This window comes from Schistocerca gregaria, chromosome 1, assembly GCF_023897955.1.
Source record: "Schistocerca gregaria isolate iqSchGreg1 chromosome 1, iqSchGreg1.2, whole genome shotgun sequence".
NCBI lineage: Eukaryota > Metazoa > Arthropoda > Insecta > Orthoptera > Acrididae > Schistocerca > Schistocerca gregaria.
The window spans coordinates 1183092261-1183111944 of record NC_064920.1 but is presented as its reverse complement, the minus strand read 5'-3'; the positions used below and the strand labels follow the sequence as shown (position 1 = coordinate 1183111944).

The 19684-nt window shown below is 43.5% G+C and overlaps 1 protein-coding gene across 1 annotated transcript in view; it reads left to right on the top strand.

Moving 5' to 3' along the window:
* The first annotated feature begins 891 nt into the window (after window positions 1–891).
* The window catches only part of LOC126316969 (juvenile hormone esterase-like), an 82830-nt gene continuing 64037 nt past the window's right edge, over window positions 892–19684 (top strand). The window contains exon 1 of the mRNA XM_049993037.1: window positions 892–974. Coding sequence (XP_049848994.1) covers window positions 927–974 — 48 coding nt within the window. The 5' untranslated portion in view covers window positions 892–926. The remainder of the gene's footprint in view (window positions 975–19684) is intronic.

The window sequence follows — 19684 nt, the reverse complement described above, 5'->3', positions numbered from 1 at the left end:
CTTTTCTTAACAATTTCTAATGGGGTGGTTTCCTGGCCCTTTCCACAACCCAGAAATTAAGTATAGAGGAGGTATTTGTATCGTTCGAATGACTGCGATAAGTATCTGTACGTGTAATCTTATGTATATGAAGTGAAAAGAAACGATGACTGTGATACTTGTTTTGTGTGGTACAGTGTTGTGCTTCTGATCTTATGAACGCGTAGTTGAAAGAAGCGGGGGATAAAACCAGGCTCTAGCAGTGTGCCTATTTCTTATGAATAGCTCATAGGCATCAGTCGTCAACGTCACTGCTTATGAAGTGTTCATTAACGGTGTTGTAACAATATATCCTTATTCCACAAGATACTTCCAAGAGATTGGGGTTCAATGGATGTGCCATCACCTCCCATCCTTTTACCGTCCATTATTCTAATGACGCCAATTTGTTCCACTGTCAGTATTTGAGCAGGCTGCCTTAGATAGAACGCCACTGCAGTAGCGAACGTGAAAAATATCAGGTACAGAAGTAGTGTAATGCAATACAAGAAACTATTGTTTGTGACGGAACGCTCGTTAGAGGTGAATGGAAGATTACTGCTTGATAAATACCAGTGAATAGCATTCCATCAATCAGCACTGAAGGGGCACTAAAGAGGAAACTTTCCCACAATAAACTGATTGTTTATGTAGAGCTCAGATAGTGTACCGAAGTGGTAAGCAGATGATCAACAGGATGATAAGTGTCTCTTAAAGATAATATTACTGGTTTTTCTCGAGATAACCTACCCATAATGACGAATAGGACATACCGTTTGTCCTCTACAACAAGAAGAGTGACAAGGTGAATCCGTGGGAGCCTCTCGAATCGCAGAACAACGCAGTATAAAAGGCGGAGCGAGAATCGTTGTCGCCAACCGTCAGCTGTGAGCCCTCACTCGTCCGCCATGATCGCCTTCCCAACACTGCTGGTAGCCGCCGTGGTCGCCTGCGTGGTAAGCACTTCACTTGCGTTAAGTCTGCACCGCTGCTAGGCCTGCAGTAGTAACGTTCATTATGTAATGCGTCTGATGTGGGCTCTGTCATCTAGAGGACGTGTGAGACAAACTGACCAAATATTTATCGCAAATCACTAAGTTAGGAACGTCTGAAAGGAATTTGTTGATTTAATTTGTTTACTAAATAGTCAACCTCCGCATTCAGGGAGTTGATTCACGCCTGTGTCGTGACGTTCGACACCGAAGTACTCGGCTCTAACTGTGGTGGAAGAAGAAAGTTTGATCGGTAGTATTTGACAGGCAAGGGGTGAGAGATTGATAAGAACAGGTAGTAGCTGAAAGACTGTAATCAAAATTCTTGGTAAGTTCCAACAGTCACTTTATTGTCTCGTGGACCGAGGCCACGTGACATTGCCGATGATTTGCCTGCTGGACGAGGACAGTTAGTTCGTCGGCCCCTTGATGCTATTCGAAAGATGTAGACTGCATTTCACCATCACCAGTAACAATATCGACACACTACACTCAGTACCCACTGACTGCAGACACCTAGTACCATAACCGTTACTTTTAACCTGCCTGACACCTAAATTAGCGAAACAGCGCTAACGAGGAACATTGTTCACAGTTTCAGGAAAAGTTACCTGAATACTGACCTGACAGCTTGTAGCGTGCTGCGAAATACGCACATCAAAAAGAGGTTTGCATCACCTCCGTTCCGAGAGTTCCGGAACCTGTGCAGAAAATTGGAATGGAGATCAACATAGCCGGCCACTGTGACAGAGCGGTTCTAGGCGCATAAGTCCGGAACCTCGCTGCTGACACGGTCGCAGGTTCGAATCCTGTCTCGGGCATGGATGTGTGTGTTGTCCTTGGGTTAGTTAGGTTTACGTATTTCTAAGTCTAGGGGACTGATGACCTCAGATGTTAAGACCCATCGTGCTTAGAGCCATTTGAACCATTTGAGATCAACATAAACCTCATTTCCGCCCTTGTTACCGCTCATGAAAACCACACATTGCATGTTGTACCACCATACAGCGGGACCTTCACAGGTGCTGGTCCAGATTGCTGTACACACCGGTACCTCTAGTGCCCACGTCCTCTTGCATTGACGCATGCCTTTATTCGTCTTGGCATGCTATCCACATGTTCATCAAGGCACTGTTGGTCCAGATTGTCCCCCTCCTCAACGGCGATTCGGTGTAGATCCCTAAGAATTGTTGGTGCGTCACGTCGTCCATAAACTGTCCTTTTCAGGCTACCTCAGGCATGTTCGACAGGGTTCGTGTCTGGAGAACATGCTGGCCACTCTACTCGAGCGATGTCGTTATCCTGAAGGAAGTCGTTCACAAGACGTGCACGATAGGGGCGCGAATTGTCGTCCATGAAGAGGAATACCTCTCCAGTATGCTGCCGATATGGTTGCACTATCAGTCGGAGGATGGCATTCACGTATCGTACAGAAGTTACGCCGCCTTCCATGATCACTAGCGGCGTACGTCTGCCCAACATAATGCCACCCCGAAACAGCATGGAACCTCCACCTTTCTGCACTCGCTGGGCAGTGTGTCTAAGGCGTTCAGCATGACCGGATTGGCTCCAAACACGTTTTCGACGATTGTCTGGTTGAAGCCATATGCGACACTCATCGGTGAAGAGTACGTGATGCCAATCAAAAATCAAACGTTCAGATGTGTGTGAAATCTTATGGGAATTAACTGCTAAGGTCATCAGTCCCTAAGCTTACACACTATTTAACCTAAATTATCCTAAGGACAAACACACACACACACACACACACACACACACACACACACACACACACACACACACACACACACACATGCCCGAGGGAGGACTCGAACCTCTGCTGGGACCAGCCGCACAGTCGATGACTGCAGCGCCTGAGGCCGCTCGGCTAATCCCGCACGTGATGCCAATCCTGAGCGGTCCATTCGGCATGTTGTTGGGACCTTCTGTACCGCGCTGCATGGTGCCTTGGTTGTAAAGATGGACCTCGTCATGGACATCGAGAGTGAAGTTGAGCATCATGCAGCCTATTGCGCACAGTTTGAGTCGTAACACGACGTCCTGTGACTGCAGGAAAAGCATTATTCAACATGATGGCGTTGCTGTCAGGGTTCCTCCGAGCCATGATCCGTAGGTAGCGGTCATCACTGCAGTTGTAGCCCTGTGTCTCCTTCATGTCCGAACAACATCGCTTTGGTTAATCCGAGACGCCTGGACACTTCCCTTGTTGAGAGCCCTTACTGGCACAAAGTGACAAGGCAGAAGCGATCGAACTGCGGTATTGACCGAGTAGTCATGGTTGAACTACAGACAACACCAGCCGTGTACCTCCTCCCTGGTGGAATGACTGAAACTGATCGCCTCTCGGAGCCGCTCCCTCTAATAGGTTCTGCTCATGGATGGTTGTTTACATCTTTGGATGGGTTTATTGACGTCTCTGGACAGTCCTAAAGGACTGTCTGTGATATAGTATCCACAGTCTACGTCTATCGTTAAGAGTTACGGGAACCGAGGTGATGCAAAACTTTTTTGATGTGTGTAGAATCTATGAATCAAACGAGGCTTAAATGTTTATTTAAGCTTCGTAGCTTGGACCTTTTTCACAATTTATTACACTTTCTAAGCTTAATGTTGTCTTCCGAGAGAGCCACACAACAGCTTTATGGTTTTTTAGTGCTTAGAGATTTACTGGCAAATGGAATGTTCTGATTTTCACATATGACAACAGCACGACCGCTCAGTTATTGCTGGGAAAAGTTTTAATGTATCTGTGTCAAGCTTCTCGAGCGAAGAACTTATCGTTTAGATTGAAACAAAAATACTGACGGATTAACTGTGCTTGAAAATTAGCATAGGCGTATTAACCAATTAACCTTTCTCTCTTTCAATAACTGCTGAACTGTACCCATACAAAATTCTTTGAATTTATCTTTTAAATGGAATACGTAAATAGTAAGTTTCTTTGTCATTCATCACACATAAATTTACAAACAGCTGGAGCTGTGGTCTTATATAAAGGAAACACTCGACTCCCACTTAGACCTCAATAAATCGGCATAATATACTAATTTAGAAGCAAACACTGCGTATTTCTTTATGCGAAGATCTAATGCATCTTTGTCTGCCTCGCACAACTTACAGTAAAGCAACTGCCGAAACGAGCTGAATGACTGTTGTATTTCTGCCGCCAGTTATCCGTCCTCATCCATATTTGTGTACCTTGCGTCATATGAGGCACGGAGCACATACTCAGGCGTCTGCCGCATTTTCATTGATTAGATTATCAGAACTGCACTCGATTTACAGTTGGCGAAAGACGACAGTTTTGTGTAGATAACACAAAATGCGATAAGAGCTTCTTTATGTCAGTGATAACTGAAACACCAAATACCCCTCGCCAATACTGTTGCCAGACTGCCTCTATCCAAATCTGCTACGACTCTTGTTTTATAGAATTGCGCAAGTTTAACTGGTCATGTTTCCCATGAACAAACGCATCGATAATGATGCATTGTACGGAAGGTTAACGCAATCCATGTACCTTTTGATCTGCCGTTGTGATAACTGAATACATTCGTGATGAAGTAGGGTCCTGCCTTCATCTTTATAACATGCCGGACTGCTCTTATTTGGAGACTATCGGCCACCTGCTACTGGTAAAAGCGATCATCATATGTGAATTGTGATATTCGTTCACATTAGTTTATGTTATTTTCAGTAATCGATCTTTCGATTAGTGCGATACCTTCTTCAGTTTTTCCCTTGCTTCTTCTAATTTTATTACTTCTGTTTAAGCACTTCATGCGACCTACTCTCATCATAGCATTTATTTCATCTATAGTTATTTCCAGTAGTTAATTATTCCTTGACGCCGTAGCATATCCGGAGTCTTTATTCTGGTAAGAGTTTTCTCTCGATTTCTTTTTCACGCTTCCTTTATACCTTTTCTGTCCAGTCGATTAGTACATTTATCAAATACTTTAATTTCTTCTTTGGTTTTCTAGTAGTTCATATCCTACTTACAGATACGCTGAGCACCACACACTTTGTCCTTTCTGAATTCCATGTCAATAACTTTTAATGACAGGAGAGTCCGTTGGTTGAAGAAAGATTTTTATCACCTGCACTAGGATGCTTCTAATACTTTCTCTGTTTGGATATTCTCGAGTAATCTTCCTTCTTAAGCTGTCACTTTAAGTCTTTGCTTCCCAGTAATTACGTTTAATGTTCCTGGATGTACTTTTCAACGACTTTTTCTATTTATTCTCGTGCATATATCTTACTCATCTACTCAGATTTTACGTTTTTGTACTCCCGTTAATTTTCTATCTTATCAATCTATGAAATTAGTTTCTTGTCTCATCTATTTCATTCTTCCATTTCCTTCTTACAAAGATAACAGATAGTACTTATTTCATTTGTGGATAGGTCGTTTCTGTAGTAATTTGTGTTATGTAAAAGGTTCTCTCCAGCCTTCGCACTTATAAACTACCCTTATATTGTTTACATACGTAGTTGTCACAACCTCAGGAAACTTCTACATTGTCTCCTTGTTTGCTGTTTGTCTGTCTTCTACACCCTCGTACGATTCATCCTTTTCCTTATTCTTTTTTATTGCAGCTTACTCGTAATCACTAGATGATTATGTAACTCCTCATCCATATCAGTTTGTTTTCTACAGTTCAATACCAGATGGCCAAATTTTAAATGTAGCAGTGATTAAGACCTTTTGATATCTTTACTTGGTTCCAATTCCTTCCTCAACACACTTCCTTTTCAGTTGAATACACAAGATGATGTTCGCTACAACGGCTGGACTCCATCACATATTGGATCGGTTAACTGCTCAATCGGTTCTAGGTAGTAAATTTTATACAGTATGAATGAAAACATACACAACACTGGTGTAATATTCTATAAGAATATTACACCAGTGTTGCGTGTTTTCATTCATAATCCATCAGTAGTTTTGCTTTTTTGTAGAATCTTTACTGCGACCTATTTTATCCCTCGCTGAAATGTTATCATAGAGATATCAAAGCACGTATGAATGACTCTTTCCTTGAAGATGGGACATATCGCAAGCTACTGATTACTTATCACAGTGTCCAGGTCTGTCACGGCTCATATTCGGTATGAGTGTAACCTTGAAAGATAAAGTTCATCGGCGATTGCAGTCCGTCCAATAGACGCTGCAAGAAAGTCCCAAACCACAATGCGTAGCCAGACCAACTAACATGTAGGAAGTCATGATGTGCACAGTCGTTCGATGATGACACCAAAGTTTGGACTACATCTAAATCTATATTAGCCAAACCGCCTTATGGTTTGTGGCAGAGGGCACTTTGGGTGATATTATGTAATTTTCCTCCTTCCCATGTGCAAATAGCGCATGCAAAGAACCATTGCAGGAAAGCCTCCGTTGCTGTTGTGGTCTTCAGCCTAAAAGCTGGTCTCACAGACTTCTCCACGGTATTTTATCTTGAACAAAGCTCTTCATTTCTACATAACTACCTCAACACACGCTGATATATCAAAGCATTATGATCCCTCAAAAGAAACTGTGTGATTCCAGAGAACTTTTCAAGTCTCAAACATCAGACTGATGTGAAAAATGAAAAAAAAAATTGCACCAAGGCCGGGATTCAAAGCTGGGTCTCCTGCTCACTAAGCAGATGCGCTTACCACGCCTCAGGCCACTCGCTATTCTCGCTAAGCTCAAACAGCGTTGCAGAGGCTCTCCAGCTTTACTGAAATAGCACTTCTGCATCCAATGAGAAGAGGTCCTGCTTCATGCATATATGCATAATGTATACAGGTTGTTACAAAAAGGTACGGCCAAACTTGCAGGAAACATTCCTCACACACAAATAAAGAATAGATCTTATGTGGACATGTGTCCGGAAACGCTTAATTTCCATGATAGAGCTCATTTTAGTTTCGTCAGTATGTACTGTACTTCCTCGATTCACCGCCAGTTGGCCCAATTGAAGGAAGGTAATGTTAACTTCGATGCTTGTGTTGACATGCGACTCATTGCTCTACACTACTACCATCAAGCTCATCAGTACGTGGCATCAACAGGTTAGTGTTCATCACGAACGTGGTTTTGCAGTCAGTGCAATGTTTACAAATACGGTGTTGGCATATGCCCATTTGATGTATGGATTAACACGGGGCAATAGCCGTGGCGGCGTACGTTTGTATCGAGACCGATTTCCAGAACGAAGGTGTCCCGACAGGAAGACGTTCGAAGCAATTGATCGGCGTCTTAGGGAGCACGGAACATTCCAGCCTATGACTCGCGACTGGGGAAGACCTAGAACGACGAGGACACCTGCAATGGACGGGGCAATTCTTCGTGCAGTTAACGATAACCCTAATGTCAGCGTCAGAGAAGTTGCTGCTGTACAAGGTAACGTTGACCACGTCACTGATGGTGAGTGCTACGAGAGAACCAGTTGTTTGCGTACCATTTACAGCGTGTGCAGGCACTATCAGCAGCTGATTGGCCTCCATGGGTACACTTCTGCGAATGGTTCATCCAACATTTCAGTGCAAATATTCTCTTTATGTGATTAAATTGTAAATTTTCACAATCAACATGTGTGGGCTGACGAGAATCCGCACGAAATTGTGCAATCACGTCATCAACACAGATTTTGTCTGAACGTTTCGGCAGGCGTTATTGGTGATGTCTTGATTGGGCCCCATGTTCTTCCACATACGCTCAATGGAGCACGTTATCATGATTTCATACGGGATACTCTACCTGTACTGCTAGAACATGTGCCTTTACAAGTACGACACAACATGTGGTTCATGCCCGATGGAGCTCCTGCACATTTCAGTCGAAGTGTTCGTACGCTTCTCAACAACAGATTCGGTGACCGATGGATTGGTTGAGTCGGACCACTTCCATGGCCTCCACGCTCTCCTGACCTCAACACTCTTGACTTTCATTTATGGGGGCATTTGAAAGCTCTTGTCTACGCAACCCCGGTACCAAATGTAGAGACCCTCCGTGCTCATATTGTGGACGGCTGTGATACAATACGCCATTCTCCAGGGCTGCATCAGCGCATCAGGGATTCCATGCGACGGAGAGTGGATGCATGTATCCTCGCTAACGGAGGACATTTTGAACATTTCCTGTAACAAAGTGTTTGAAGTCACGCTGGTACGTTCTGTTGCTGTATGTTTCCATTCCATGAGTAATGTGATTTGAAGAGAAGTAATAAAATGAGCTCTAACATGGAAAGTAAGCGTTTCCGGACACATGTCCACATAACATATTTTCTTTCTTTTTGTGAGAGGAATGTTTCCTGAAAGTTTGGCCCTGCCTTTTTATAGCACCCTGATCGTGACTGGGCCAAATAACTCACGAAATAAGCATCAAAGGAAAAAACTACAAAGAACGAAACTCGTCCAGCTTGAAGGGGGAAACCAGATGGCGCAATGGTTGGCCCGCTAGATGGCGCTGCCATAGTTCAAACGGGTATCTTTTTTTTTTTTTTTTTTTTTTTTTTTTAATAGAGACACCCCCCATTTTTATTACATATTCGCGTAGTACGTAAAGAAATGTGAATCTTTTAGTTGGAGGGTGGCAGGGTGGCGTAATGGCTAGCGCATCTGCTGGGTCAGCAGGGACCCTGGTTCGAATCCCAGCATTGGAACAAATTTTCATTCGTCGCCTTGCATATATGCATCGTCATGACCACTGCCCACCACGAGAAATAATGCTGCCTGGTGAAATTGTGAACACGTGCCGCGGTGCGGAAGGTATGTGAGAGGAGCAGAGACGAATATGGAATCATTCTAACAAGGATCGGGCCGACTATGGGAAAATCCAAGGACATAAGCAACCTCGACAAAGGGCATCTGGGCATCTGGGAACGAGCATCTCAGGAACGGAGATGCTAAGCTGCTGCTCACATGCTACTGTCGTGAGCGTCTTTGGAACATGGTTCAAGGACGATGAAACGTCGAGTAGGTGATAATGTGCTAGATGCACACTCCTCGTAATAGAACACGGAGATCGGAAACTTGCATGCTCTGTAAAGGAGGATGAGCTGATATCTGCCGCAGATCTAATGACTGTCTTGCTTGTACAGGAACAAGTCTTTCGGAGCACACCGTTTAGAACGCATTATTGAAAGCGATTGAATATTCCAGCAAGACAACGGTCCGTGCCACAAAGCCAGAATTCAGCAGCAGTGGTTTTAGGAGCTCACGTTGATGTCTTGGCCGTCAAATTCGGCTAATCTGAAACCGATTGTACACATGTGGTTGGCTCTGAGCACTATGGGACTTAACATCTGAGGTCATCAGTCCCCTAGAACTTAGAACTACTTAAACCTAACTAACCTAAGGACTTCACACACATCCATGCCCGAGGCAGGATTCGAACCTGCGACCGTTGCAGTCCCGCGGTTCCGGACTGCAGCGCCTAGAAGCGCTTGGCCACCGTGGCCGGCCTGAACAGATCTAGAGCGCTATTCAGGACAACGTGTGCTCCCACAATCCTCCAGCCCATAATTTTCGTGAATTTCTCGACATGTGCGTAGACTTCTGTTGCCACGTACTTTCAGAAACGTTCCAAAGACTTGCCGAATTAATTCCAGGCTTTATTCAACCAAAGCGCTATCGAGCACGTGTTTAAAAAGTTTAAGTCATCGGTGTATACCAATTGTAACCTGCTTATTCTGGTAAGACGTCGGTCTCTCTCTCCAGTTTTTAACACCTACACTTCCGTCCATCACCAGACTGACGATACCTTGATGCCTCAGGACGTGTCCTAACAACCAGTCAGTTTCTTTAGTAAAGCTGTGCCATTAAATAATTTTCTCCTAGTTTGGATTCAATACCTCTTCCTTGATTTACCAATCTATCCATCTAACCTTCAGCGTTGTTCTGTAGCATCATATTCCAAAGCTTCTGTTTTCTTCTTGTTTTTAATTCTTGTCGTCCACGTTTCTCTTTCGTATAAGGCTACGCTTCCGAGAAATATTTCCAGAGTAGACTTACCAAAACTTAAATTTATATTATACGTTAAGATTTTTCTCTGTTTCAGAAACTTTTCTTTTCCTACGGCCAGTCAGCACTTTATACCCTCTCTATTTAGGCCATTTTCGGTTATTATGATGCCCAAGAAGCAAAACTCATCTACTACTTTTATTGTCTTGTTTGTTAACCTCATTTCCTCAGCATCGGCTGGTTTTGTTAGATTTCGCTCAGTTATCCTCGTTTTACTTTTGTTGATATTCATCGTATAACCTCTTTTCATTGTACTATCCATTCCGTTCAACTGCTCTTCCAAGAACTTCAGCATTTCTGACAGTGTTACAATGCAATCAGCAGACTTCAAGGTTTTTATTTCTTCTTTCCAAGTTAAGTTCCCTTTTCAAATGTATCCTTGCTCTCCTTTACTTAGTGAATAGATTAAATAGAATCGAGATTAGATTATAACCTTCTCTTGGTTCCTTCACTGTATTACATTTCATCTACTTGCCAATTGGAGATAAACATTTATAAGGATGCTATGGAGGGAACACATGAAGGAAAACGAACGTATTCGCAGGGGAAAAAAATTAAGAATAAATTCCTGAACTTCGTAACTGCCATGCTTTGAATTTCGTGGTGGATGCCCGGCTAAATCGTGCACACAAGTGACATTCTTTACTGACGTTCAACATTTCTTTATGTTTTGCGCAGTTTCTCCACGACAATAGGTTGTACTAATGCTTATGTATCATTATTAGAAGTAAAACTTTAACTAATGCCCAACGATCAAATAGAATAGACGTCCTGACTGCTTTTAGCTCTAAACTCGTGAATGTTTTGTCGTTTTCTCTGCACTCTCTCCTCAAAGCATTTGTCCGGTAATGGATCTGTAATGGACAGCAGATTGGTTGCTGATTTCTGTTAGATACATTTGTTAATTACAAAAGTTTAATTTAAGTTCAACAACTTGCAATCAAAGCGACTTATTAAAGTACTGGAATTAAAAATCAATGGATTTGATTAGCATAAAGTAAGAATGTAATGAAGATGCTGTACAATTGTTACTGTTGGAAAGAATTATGTATTTTGCCAATGCTGTTTCCCTTATGTAGCGTTAATTAAAACTAAAATCTGTGGTCAAGACACAAGGGAATCAAAGACATTGGCTGCCAGCGGGTATTGTTTTATATCAGGGGGCAAGTTGAAAGTTGTGCCAGACCGGAATTCGAACCTGTGTCTTCTGCTTAGTAGGTAGATGCGCTGATCATTACGCCATCCAGACTCACCGGTCACCACGACTGCGCTGTGTACCCTAGCGTGCCTCTCGTCAGACCTCGGATGGCGTAGTAGTCAGCGCACCTTCCTAGTAAGCAGTAGGCCTGAGTTCGAACCCGGCACAACATTCCAGTAGAACTACTGACAGCCTTGCGAGAGCCAGTCCTGACAAAACTCTACCATCTGGTGAGCAAGATGTATGAGACAGGCGAAATACCCTCAGACTTCAAGAAGAATATAATAATTTCGATCCCAAAGAAAGCAGGTGGTGACAGATGTGAAAATTACCGAACAATCAGTTTAATAAGTCACGGCTGCAAAATACTAACGCGAATTCTTTACATCTACATCTACATGACTACTCTGCAATTCACATTTAAGTGCTTGGCAGAGGGTTCATCGAACCACAATCATACTATCTCTCTACTATTCCACTCCCGAACAGCGAGCGGGAAAAACGAACACCTAAACCTTTCTGTTCGAGCTCTGATTTCTCTTATTTTATTTTGATGATCATTCCTACCTATGTAGGCTGGGCTCAACAAAATATTTTCGCATTCGGAAGAGAAAGTTGGTGACTGAAATTTCGTAAAAAGGTCTCGCCGCGACGAAAAACGTCTATGCTGTAATGACTTCCATCCCAACTCGTGTATCATATCTGCCACACTCTCTCCCCTATAACGCGATAATACAAAACGAGCTGCCCTTTTTTGCACCCTTTCGATGTCCTCCGTCAATCCCACCTTTTAAGGATCCCACAGCGCGCAGCAATATTCTAACAGAGGACGAACGAGTGTAGTGTAAGCTGTCTCTTTAGTGGACTTGTTGCATCTTCTAAGTGTCCTGCCAATGAAACGCAACCTCTGGCTCGCCTTCCCGACAATATTATCTATGTGGTCCTTCCAACTGAAGTTGTTCGTAATTTTAACACCAGGTACTTAGTTGAATTGACAGCCTTGAGAATTGTACTATTTATCGAGTAATCGAATTCCAACGGATTTCTTTTGGAACTCATGTGGATCATCTCACACTTTTCGTGATTTAGCGTCAACTGCCATCTGACACACCATACAGCAATCTTTTCTAAATCGCTTTGCAACTGATACTGGTCTTCGGATGACCTTACTAGACGGTAAATTACAGCATCATCTGCGAACAGTCTAAGAGAACTGCTCAGATTGTCACCCAGGTCATTTATATAGATCAGGAACAGCAGAGGTCCCAGGACGCTTCCCTGGGGAACACCTGATATCACTTCAGTTTTACTCGATGATTTGCCGTCTATTACTACGAACTGCGACCTTCCTGACAGGAAATCACGAATCCAGTCGCACAACTGAGACGATACCCCATAGCTCCGCAGCTTGATTAGAAGTCGCTTGTGAGGAACGGTGTCAAAAGCTTTCCGGAAATCTAGAAATACGGAATCAACTTGAGATCCCCTGTCGATAGCGGCCATTACTTCATGCGAATAAAGAGCTAGCTGCGTTGCACAAAAGCGATGTTTTCTGAAGCCATGCTGATTACGTGTCAATAGATCGTTCCCTTCGAGGTGATTCATAATGTTTGAGTACAGTATATGCTCCAAAACCCTACTGCAAACCGACGTCAATGGTATAGGTCTGTAGTTAAATGGATTACTCCTACTACCCTTCTTGAACACTGGTGCGACCTGCGCAATTTTCCAATCTGTAGGTACAGATCTATCGGTGAGCGAGCGGTTGTATATGAGTGCTAAGTAGGGAGCTATAGTATCAGCGTAATCTGAAAGGAACCTAATCGGTATACAATCTGGACCTGAACACTTGCCCGTATCAAGCGATTTGAGTTGCTTCGCAAACCCTAAGGTATCTACTTCTAAGAGACTCATGCTAGCAGATGTTCGTGTTTCAAATTCTGGAATATTCCATTTGTCTTCCCTGGTGAAGGAATTTCGCAAAACTGCGTTCAATAACTCCGCTTTAGCGGCACAGTAGTCGATAACAGTACCATCGGCACTGCGCAGCGAAGGTACTGACTGCGTCTTGCCGCTTGTGTACTTTACATACGACCAGAATTTCTTCGGATTTTCTACCAAATTTCGAGATAATGTTTCGTTGTGGAACCTATTAAAGGCACCTCGCATCGAAGTACGTGCCAAATTTCGCGCGTCTGTAAATTTCAGCCCATCTTCGGGATTTCGCGTTCTTCTGAACTTCGCATGCTTTTTCCGCTGCCTCTGCAACAGCGTTCGGATCTTTTTTGTGTACCACGGGGGATCCGATCCATCTGTTACCAATTTATGAGGTATGAATATCTCAATTGCTGTTGCTACTATACATTTGAATTTGAGCCACGTCTAGTCTACATTCGCATAGTCAGTTCGGAAGGAATGGAAATTGTCTTTTAGGAAGGCTTCTAGTGGCACTTTATCCGCTTTTTTAAATAAAATTATTTGCGTTTGTTTCTGATGGATTTGGAAGAAATGGTATTGAGCCTAGCTACAATGACCTTGTGATCACTAATCCCTGTATCAGTCATGATGCTCTCTATCAGCTCTGGATTGTTTGTCGCTAAGAGGTCAAGTGTGTTTTCGCAACCATTTACAATTCGCGTGGCTTCGTGGACTAACTGCTCGAAATAATTTTCGGAGAAAGCATTTAGGACAAACTCGGAAGACGTTTTCTGCCTACCACCGGTTTTGAACAAGTATTTTTGCCAACATACCGAGGGTAGGTTAAAGTCCCCACCAACTATAACCGTATGAATGGTGTATTTATTTGTTACGAGACTCAAACTTTCTCTTAACTGTTCCGCAACTGTATCATCGGAGTCTGGGGGTCGGTAGAAGGAGCCAATTATTAACTTAATTCGGCTGTTAAGTATAACCTCCACCCACACCAATTCGCACGGAGTATCTACTTCGACTTCACTACAAGATAAACCACTACTGACAGACACAAACACTCAACCACCAATTCTGCCTAATCTATCTTTCCTGAACACCGTCTGAGACTTCGTAAAAATTTCTGAACAACTTATTTCAGGCTTTAGCCAGCTTTCTGTACCTATAACGATATCAGCTTCTGTGCTTTCTATTAGCGCTTGAAGCTCAGGGACTTTTCCAGCGCAACTACAACAATTTACAACTATAATTCCGACTGTTCCTTGATCCAAGCACGTCCTGTAATTGCCAAGCACCCTTTGACATTGCAGCCCATCCCGCACTTTCCCGAGGCCTTCTAACCTAAAAAACCGCCCAGTCCACGCCACACAGCCTCCGCTACCCGTGTAGCCGCCAGCTGAGTGTAGTGAACTCCTGACCTATTCAGCGGAACCCGAAACCCCACCATCCTATGGCGCAAGTCAAGGAATCTGCAGCCAATACGGTCGCAAAACCGTCGGAGCCTCTGATTCAGACTCTCCACCCGGCTCTGCACCAAAGGTCCGCAGTCGGTTCCGTCAACGATGCTGCAGATGGTGAGCTCTGCCTTCATCTCGTAAGCAAGACCGGCAGCCTTCACCAAATCAGATAGCCGCTGGAATCCAGAGAGAATTTCCTCAGATCCAAAGCGACTTAGTGCCGACATGTGCCACCACCTGCAGCTGGCTACACCCTGTGCTCTTCATGGCATCCAGAAAGACCCTTTCCACATCAGGAATGACTCCTCCCGGAATGCACACGGAGTGCACACTGGATTTCTTCCCCTCCTTAGCCGCCGTATCCCTAAGGGGCCCCATTACGCGCCTAACATTGAAGCTCCCAACTACCAGTAAGCCCACCCTCTGCGATTGCCCGGACCTTGAAGGCTGAGAATGATCCTCTGAAACAGGGCAGGCAGCGGCATCTGGCTCAGCCAGAGACAGTGCCTGAAACCGGTTTGTCAGACGCACCGGGGAGGCTTTCTGATCAGCCTCCGGGGACGCCTTTCGCTGCCTGCCACGCCTTGGCACGACCTCCGAATCAACCACAGGCGAGGGCTCAGCCCCACTGCGGGCAGCAACCGGGGCAACCACAGCGGCAGACCGATCTGGGGACAGACGGGATGAGGTTGACATCCCCGTGATACCCGAGTCCGGCTCCCCAAAGTGGTGCCCATTGGCTACAGCCTCAAGCTGCGCGACCGAAGTCAGCGCCGATTCCAGCTGTGAGCGAAGGGATGCCAAGTCAGCCCTCATCCGAACACAGCAATCGCAGTCCCTGTCCATTCTAATCGATGTTGAACAACAGTTACTGAAACACGAGTCCGTGCCTAGATAACGCAAGCGAAACACGCAAAGATTGTATCAACTAACCTGTACAAATGCCTAACGACTGCGCTACAATCTGCTGAATTTACGATTACAGTAACTAAAACTCGAAATTGCACCTCCTATACGAAACTCACACGCAATTTTAATAAGAATCTACGAAGTAAACACTAAAGCGCGATGCTACAACTGTCAAATACTATAATACGCCCGAAATATATGAATTAAACACTGCAAGTACCCAAAAACACGCAAGGAAATTAATTAAACTATCTAACAAATAAGTAAGCTAGGGTTATACGACTTGCTGCTGCAGCTGCTTATCCAACGGCGGCAGGGAGCACAATGGCTGTAACCAACCGAGACTGGCTGTTCAAAACAAAAACAAAAGACAGACGACTACGCAAATTTACACTATTCAGGTTTTAAGGCGCGATGCTACAACCCTCAAATACTATAATACGCCCGAAATATATGAATTAAACAATGCAAGCACCCAAAAACACGCAAAGAAATTAATTAAACTATCTAACAAACAAATAAGCTAGGGTTATGCGACTTGCTGCTGCAGCTGCTTATCCAACGGCGGCAGGGAGACGAATGGAAAAACTAGTAGAAGCCGACATCGGGGAAGATCAGTTCGGATTCCGTAGAAATATTGGAACACGTGAGGCAATGCTGACCCTACGACTTATCTTGGAAGGTAGACTAAGGAAAGGCAAACCTACGTTTCTAGTATTTGTAGACTTAGAGAAAGCTTTTGACAATGTTGACTGGAATACTCTCTTTCAAATTCTGAAGGTGGCAGGGGTAAAATACCCGGAACGAAAGGCTATTTACAATTTATACAGAAACCAAATGGCAGTTATAAGAGTTGAGGGGCATGAAAGGGAAGCAGTGGTTGAGAAGGGAGTGAGACAGGGTTGTAGCCACTCCCCGATGTTATTCAATATGTATATTGAGCAAGCAGTGAAGGAAACAAAAGAAAAGTTCGGAGTAGGTATAAAAACCCATGGAGAAGAAATAAAAACTTTGAGGTTCGCCGATGACATTGTAATTCTGTCAGAGACAGCAAAGGATTTGGAAGAACAGTTGAACGGAATGGATAGCGTCTTGAAAGGAGGATATAAGATGAACATCAACAAAAGCAAAACGAGGATAATGGAATGTAGTCGAATTAAGTCGGGAGATGCTGAGGGTATTAGATTAGGAAATGAGACACTTAAAATAGTAAAGGAGTTTTGCTATTTTGGGAGCAAAATAACTGATAATGGTCGAAGTAGAGAGGATATAAAATGTAGACTGGCAATGACAAGGAAAGCGTTTCTGAAGAAGAGAAATTTGTTAACATCGAGTATAGATTTAAGTGTCAGGAAGTCATTTCTGAAAGTATTTGTATGGAGTCTAGCCATGTATGGAAGTGAAACATGGACGATAAATAGTTTGGACAAGAAGATAATAGAAGCTTTCGAACTGTGGTTCTATAGAAGAATGCTGAAGATTAGATGGGTAGATCACATAAGTAATGAGGAGGAATAGGGGAGAAGAGAAGTTTGTGGCACAACTTGACTAGTAGAAGTGATCAGTTGGTAGGACATGTTCTGAGGCATCAAGGGATCACCAATTTAGCATTGGACGGCAGCATGGAGGGTAAAAATCGTAGAGGGAGACCAAGAGATGAGAATACACCCAACAGATTCAGAAGGATGTAGGTTGCAGTAGGTACTGGGAGATGAAGAAGCTTGCACAGGATAGAGTAGCATGGAAAGCTGCATCAAACCAGTCTCAGGATGAAGACCACAACAACAAGAAAAAATTGACCCCTTAAAAGAATTCTAGTACAACATGTAATTAGCTGCTACCTATTCCTGTGTCTCTCAAGACTTATGTTTTTTTACCGTTTATGGTTCCTGGACAGAACTCTAAATTTTTAAAAATTATGTTTTTGGCTCTTCCATTGTGCACTACCAGTATCTGCAGTCCAAAATAAACTTAAGATTCCTCCGACATCAAATAATACTTTCGTTGTCCTTGATGCCTCCTTCTGTATAGTGTATAGCAATCTGTGAACGAGACAAGCTAATCGTCTACTCAGAAATATGTCTTCTTTCACGTGTGTCTTTGGCATTGCTACATATTACTTTACATCAACCAGTTTTACAAGAGACGCATTTCAAAAATGGTTCAAATGGCTCTGAGCACTGTGTGACTCAACATCTGAGGTCATCAGTCCCCTATAACATAGAACTATTTAAACCTAACTAACCTAAGGACATCACACACATCCATGCCCGAGGCAGGATTCGAACGTGCGACCGTAACGGTCGCGCGTTTCCAGACTGTAGCGGCTAGAACCGCTCGGCCACTTCGACCGGCAGATGCATTTCCACATACAATAAATTGTAAATGAACTCTGAAAGTAACAACGAGAGAAAGAAAATCGGTTAATTGTGGATCAGGGTAAGAATACAACACTGACGTCAAAGAAAAAGTCAGATGAAATTTGTAGGTCTCCGTATTGTACACAGTGGTTGGTTGCGTGAAACAAAAAAAAAACAACCACGTTATCTTGAAAAACGAAGACATGGGTGCCAATAAGTTGCAGTGTGCCATTAGTTTACTGAACACTTCCTTTAGATAATATCATCATCTCGTCGGCTAAACGAGTCATACTGATGAACTATGGCGAACCGCCATCTTAAGGTATCATGAGTAATAATTAAACAATCAAGCAGTTGTAAATAAAACGGTTTAATTAGTTTAGTCTACCATCTTTGTAAACTTTAAAATGGAGAAGTTTAACAGAACCTCCCCTCCTACTTTACTTACACCACGCTAACCTACCTTTAACACATCTGTGAGAAGCTAATCTGACGAACAGTCACATATTGTTGAGTGATATTTGATTATTATTCTGATAATTTCTTAAATATTTTGGAGGAGATCACAAGGTTTACTTACTCAGGAAGAAGGCTTCTAATTATCTTGTTCGTCCCGTGGTCTGGCTTGACCATAAGAGGTCAGTCACAGAGGGTCTAGAGAAGAGACGTGGGTCCCCAAGGCACAACAATTTGTAGAAACGGCTGCGTTTAGCCCTCGCTACACACTTGGGGGGAAATGCTATTTTCTCCTTTGAAAGCAGTCTGCCGCCAAGTCACTATAAGTCACTACATAATAACTGTGCGTGACGAATTCACCTACACTATGTAAGAACCGGCCACCACGGCACTGCTCGGCCATTGTGAGAAAATTCGTTGTCTTCCCCTCAAGATCTAGTTATTCAATCAAATGAGTCTTGCCCGCCATGGTATTTAAGCTAGAGCAGCTCGACCGATTAGTGGAACACGGCCAGCAGCTGATACCAGCCTCACGCGTGTTAAATTGCGCTCTGTAATCGAAAAATGGGAAATTCCTGCAGGTTTCCTCTGCATTCACGTAAATAAATTTGAAGTCTCGCTGAGTGTCTCCCCTCTAAGTTGAGTTTTTCAAAAGAGTTGAGCGTGAGGTTTAGAAGAGGATAATTTTGGCCCTTGCCTTCCTGCTGTGGAGGGAGAGAGACTTGTGGTTCTGACGCAGAGGGAGAGAGACTTCTTGGTGTGGCCGAGCGGTTCTAGGCGCTTCAGTCTGAAACCGCGCCACCGCTACGATGGCATGTGGTGATGTCTTTAGGTTAGTTATGGTTAGGTTCTAGGGGACTGATGACATCAGATATTAAGTCCCATAGTGCTCAGAGCCATTTGAGAGAGACTTGCAGTCCTGCCACAGAGGAAGAGACATTTCTTATCCTGGTGACGAGTGGGGAGCATGTTTGCTGTTTTTGCACTGTCAATTTTCTGAGCAGCTCACAGTTTATAGGATTTGCTACGCAACCTGGTTTGCCTCGTAAATTGTATCGTTTCGTTGGTCTTGGACTCATTTTCTTTGCATTTACGAATTGCACAAATTAAGAAAATTAAATCGAGCTTGTAGATGACTTTGTGTTTCAATATTTTAGGTGACTTTGTGCTTGTTGTGTTGGATCAATTTCTCAGCCAACATTACGTGACTTTTCGCTCATTTCGTCGGAACCTACTTCTTTGTCTTTCTAATGTGGTATGTGTCGAGATTTTAGAGCAAGTAAGTAACTTATTAAACACAGCCTTGATTTGAATTTCAGAACCAAAATA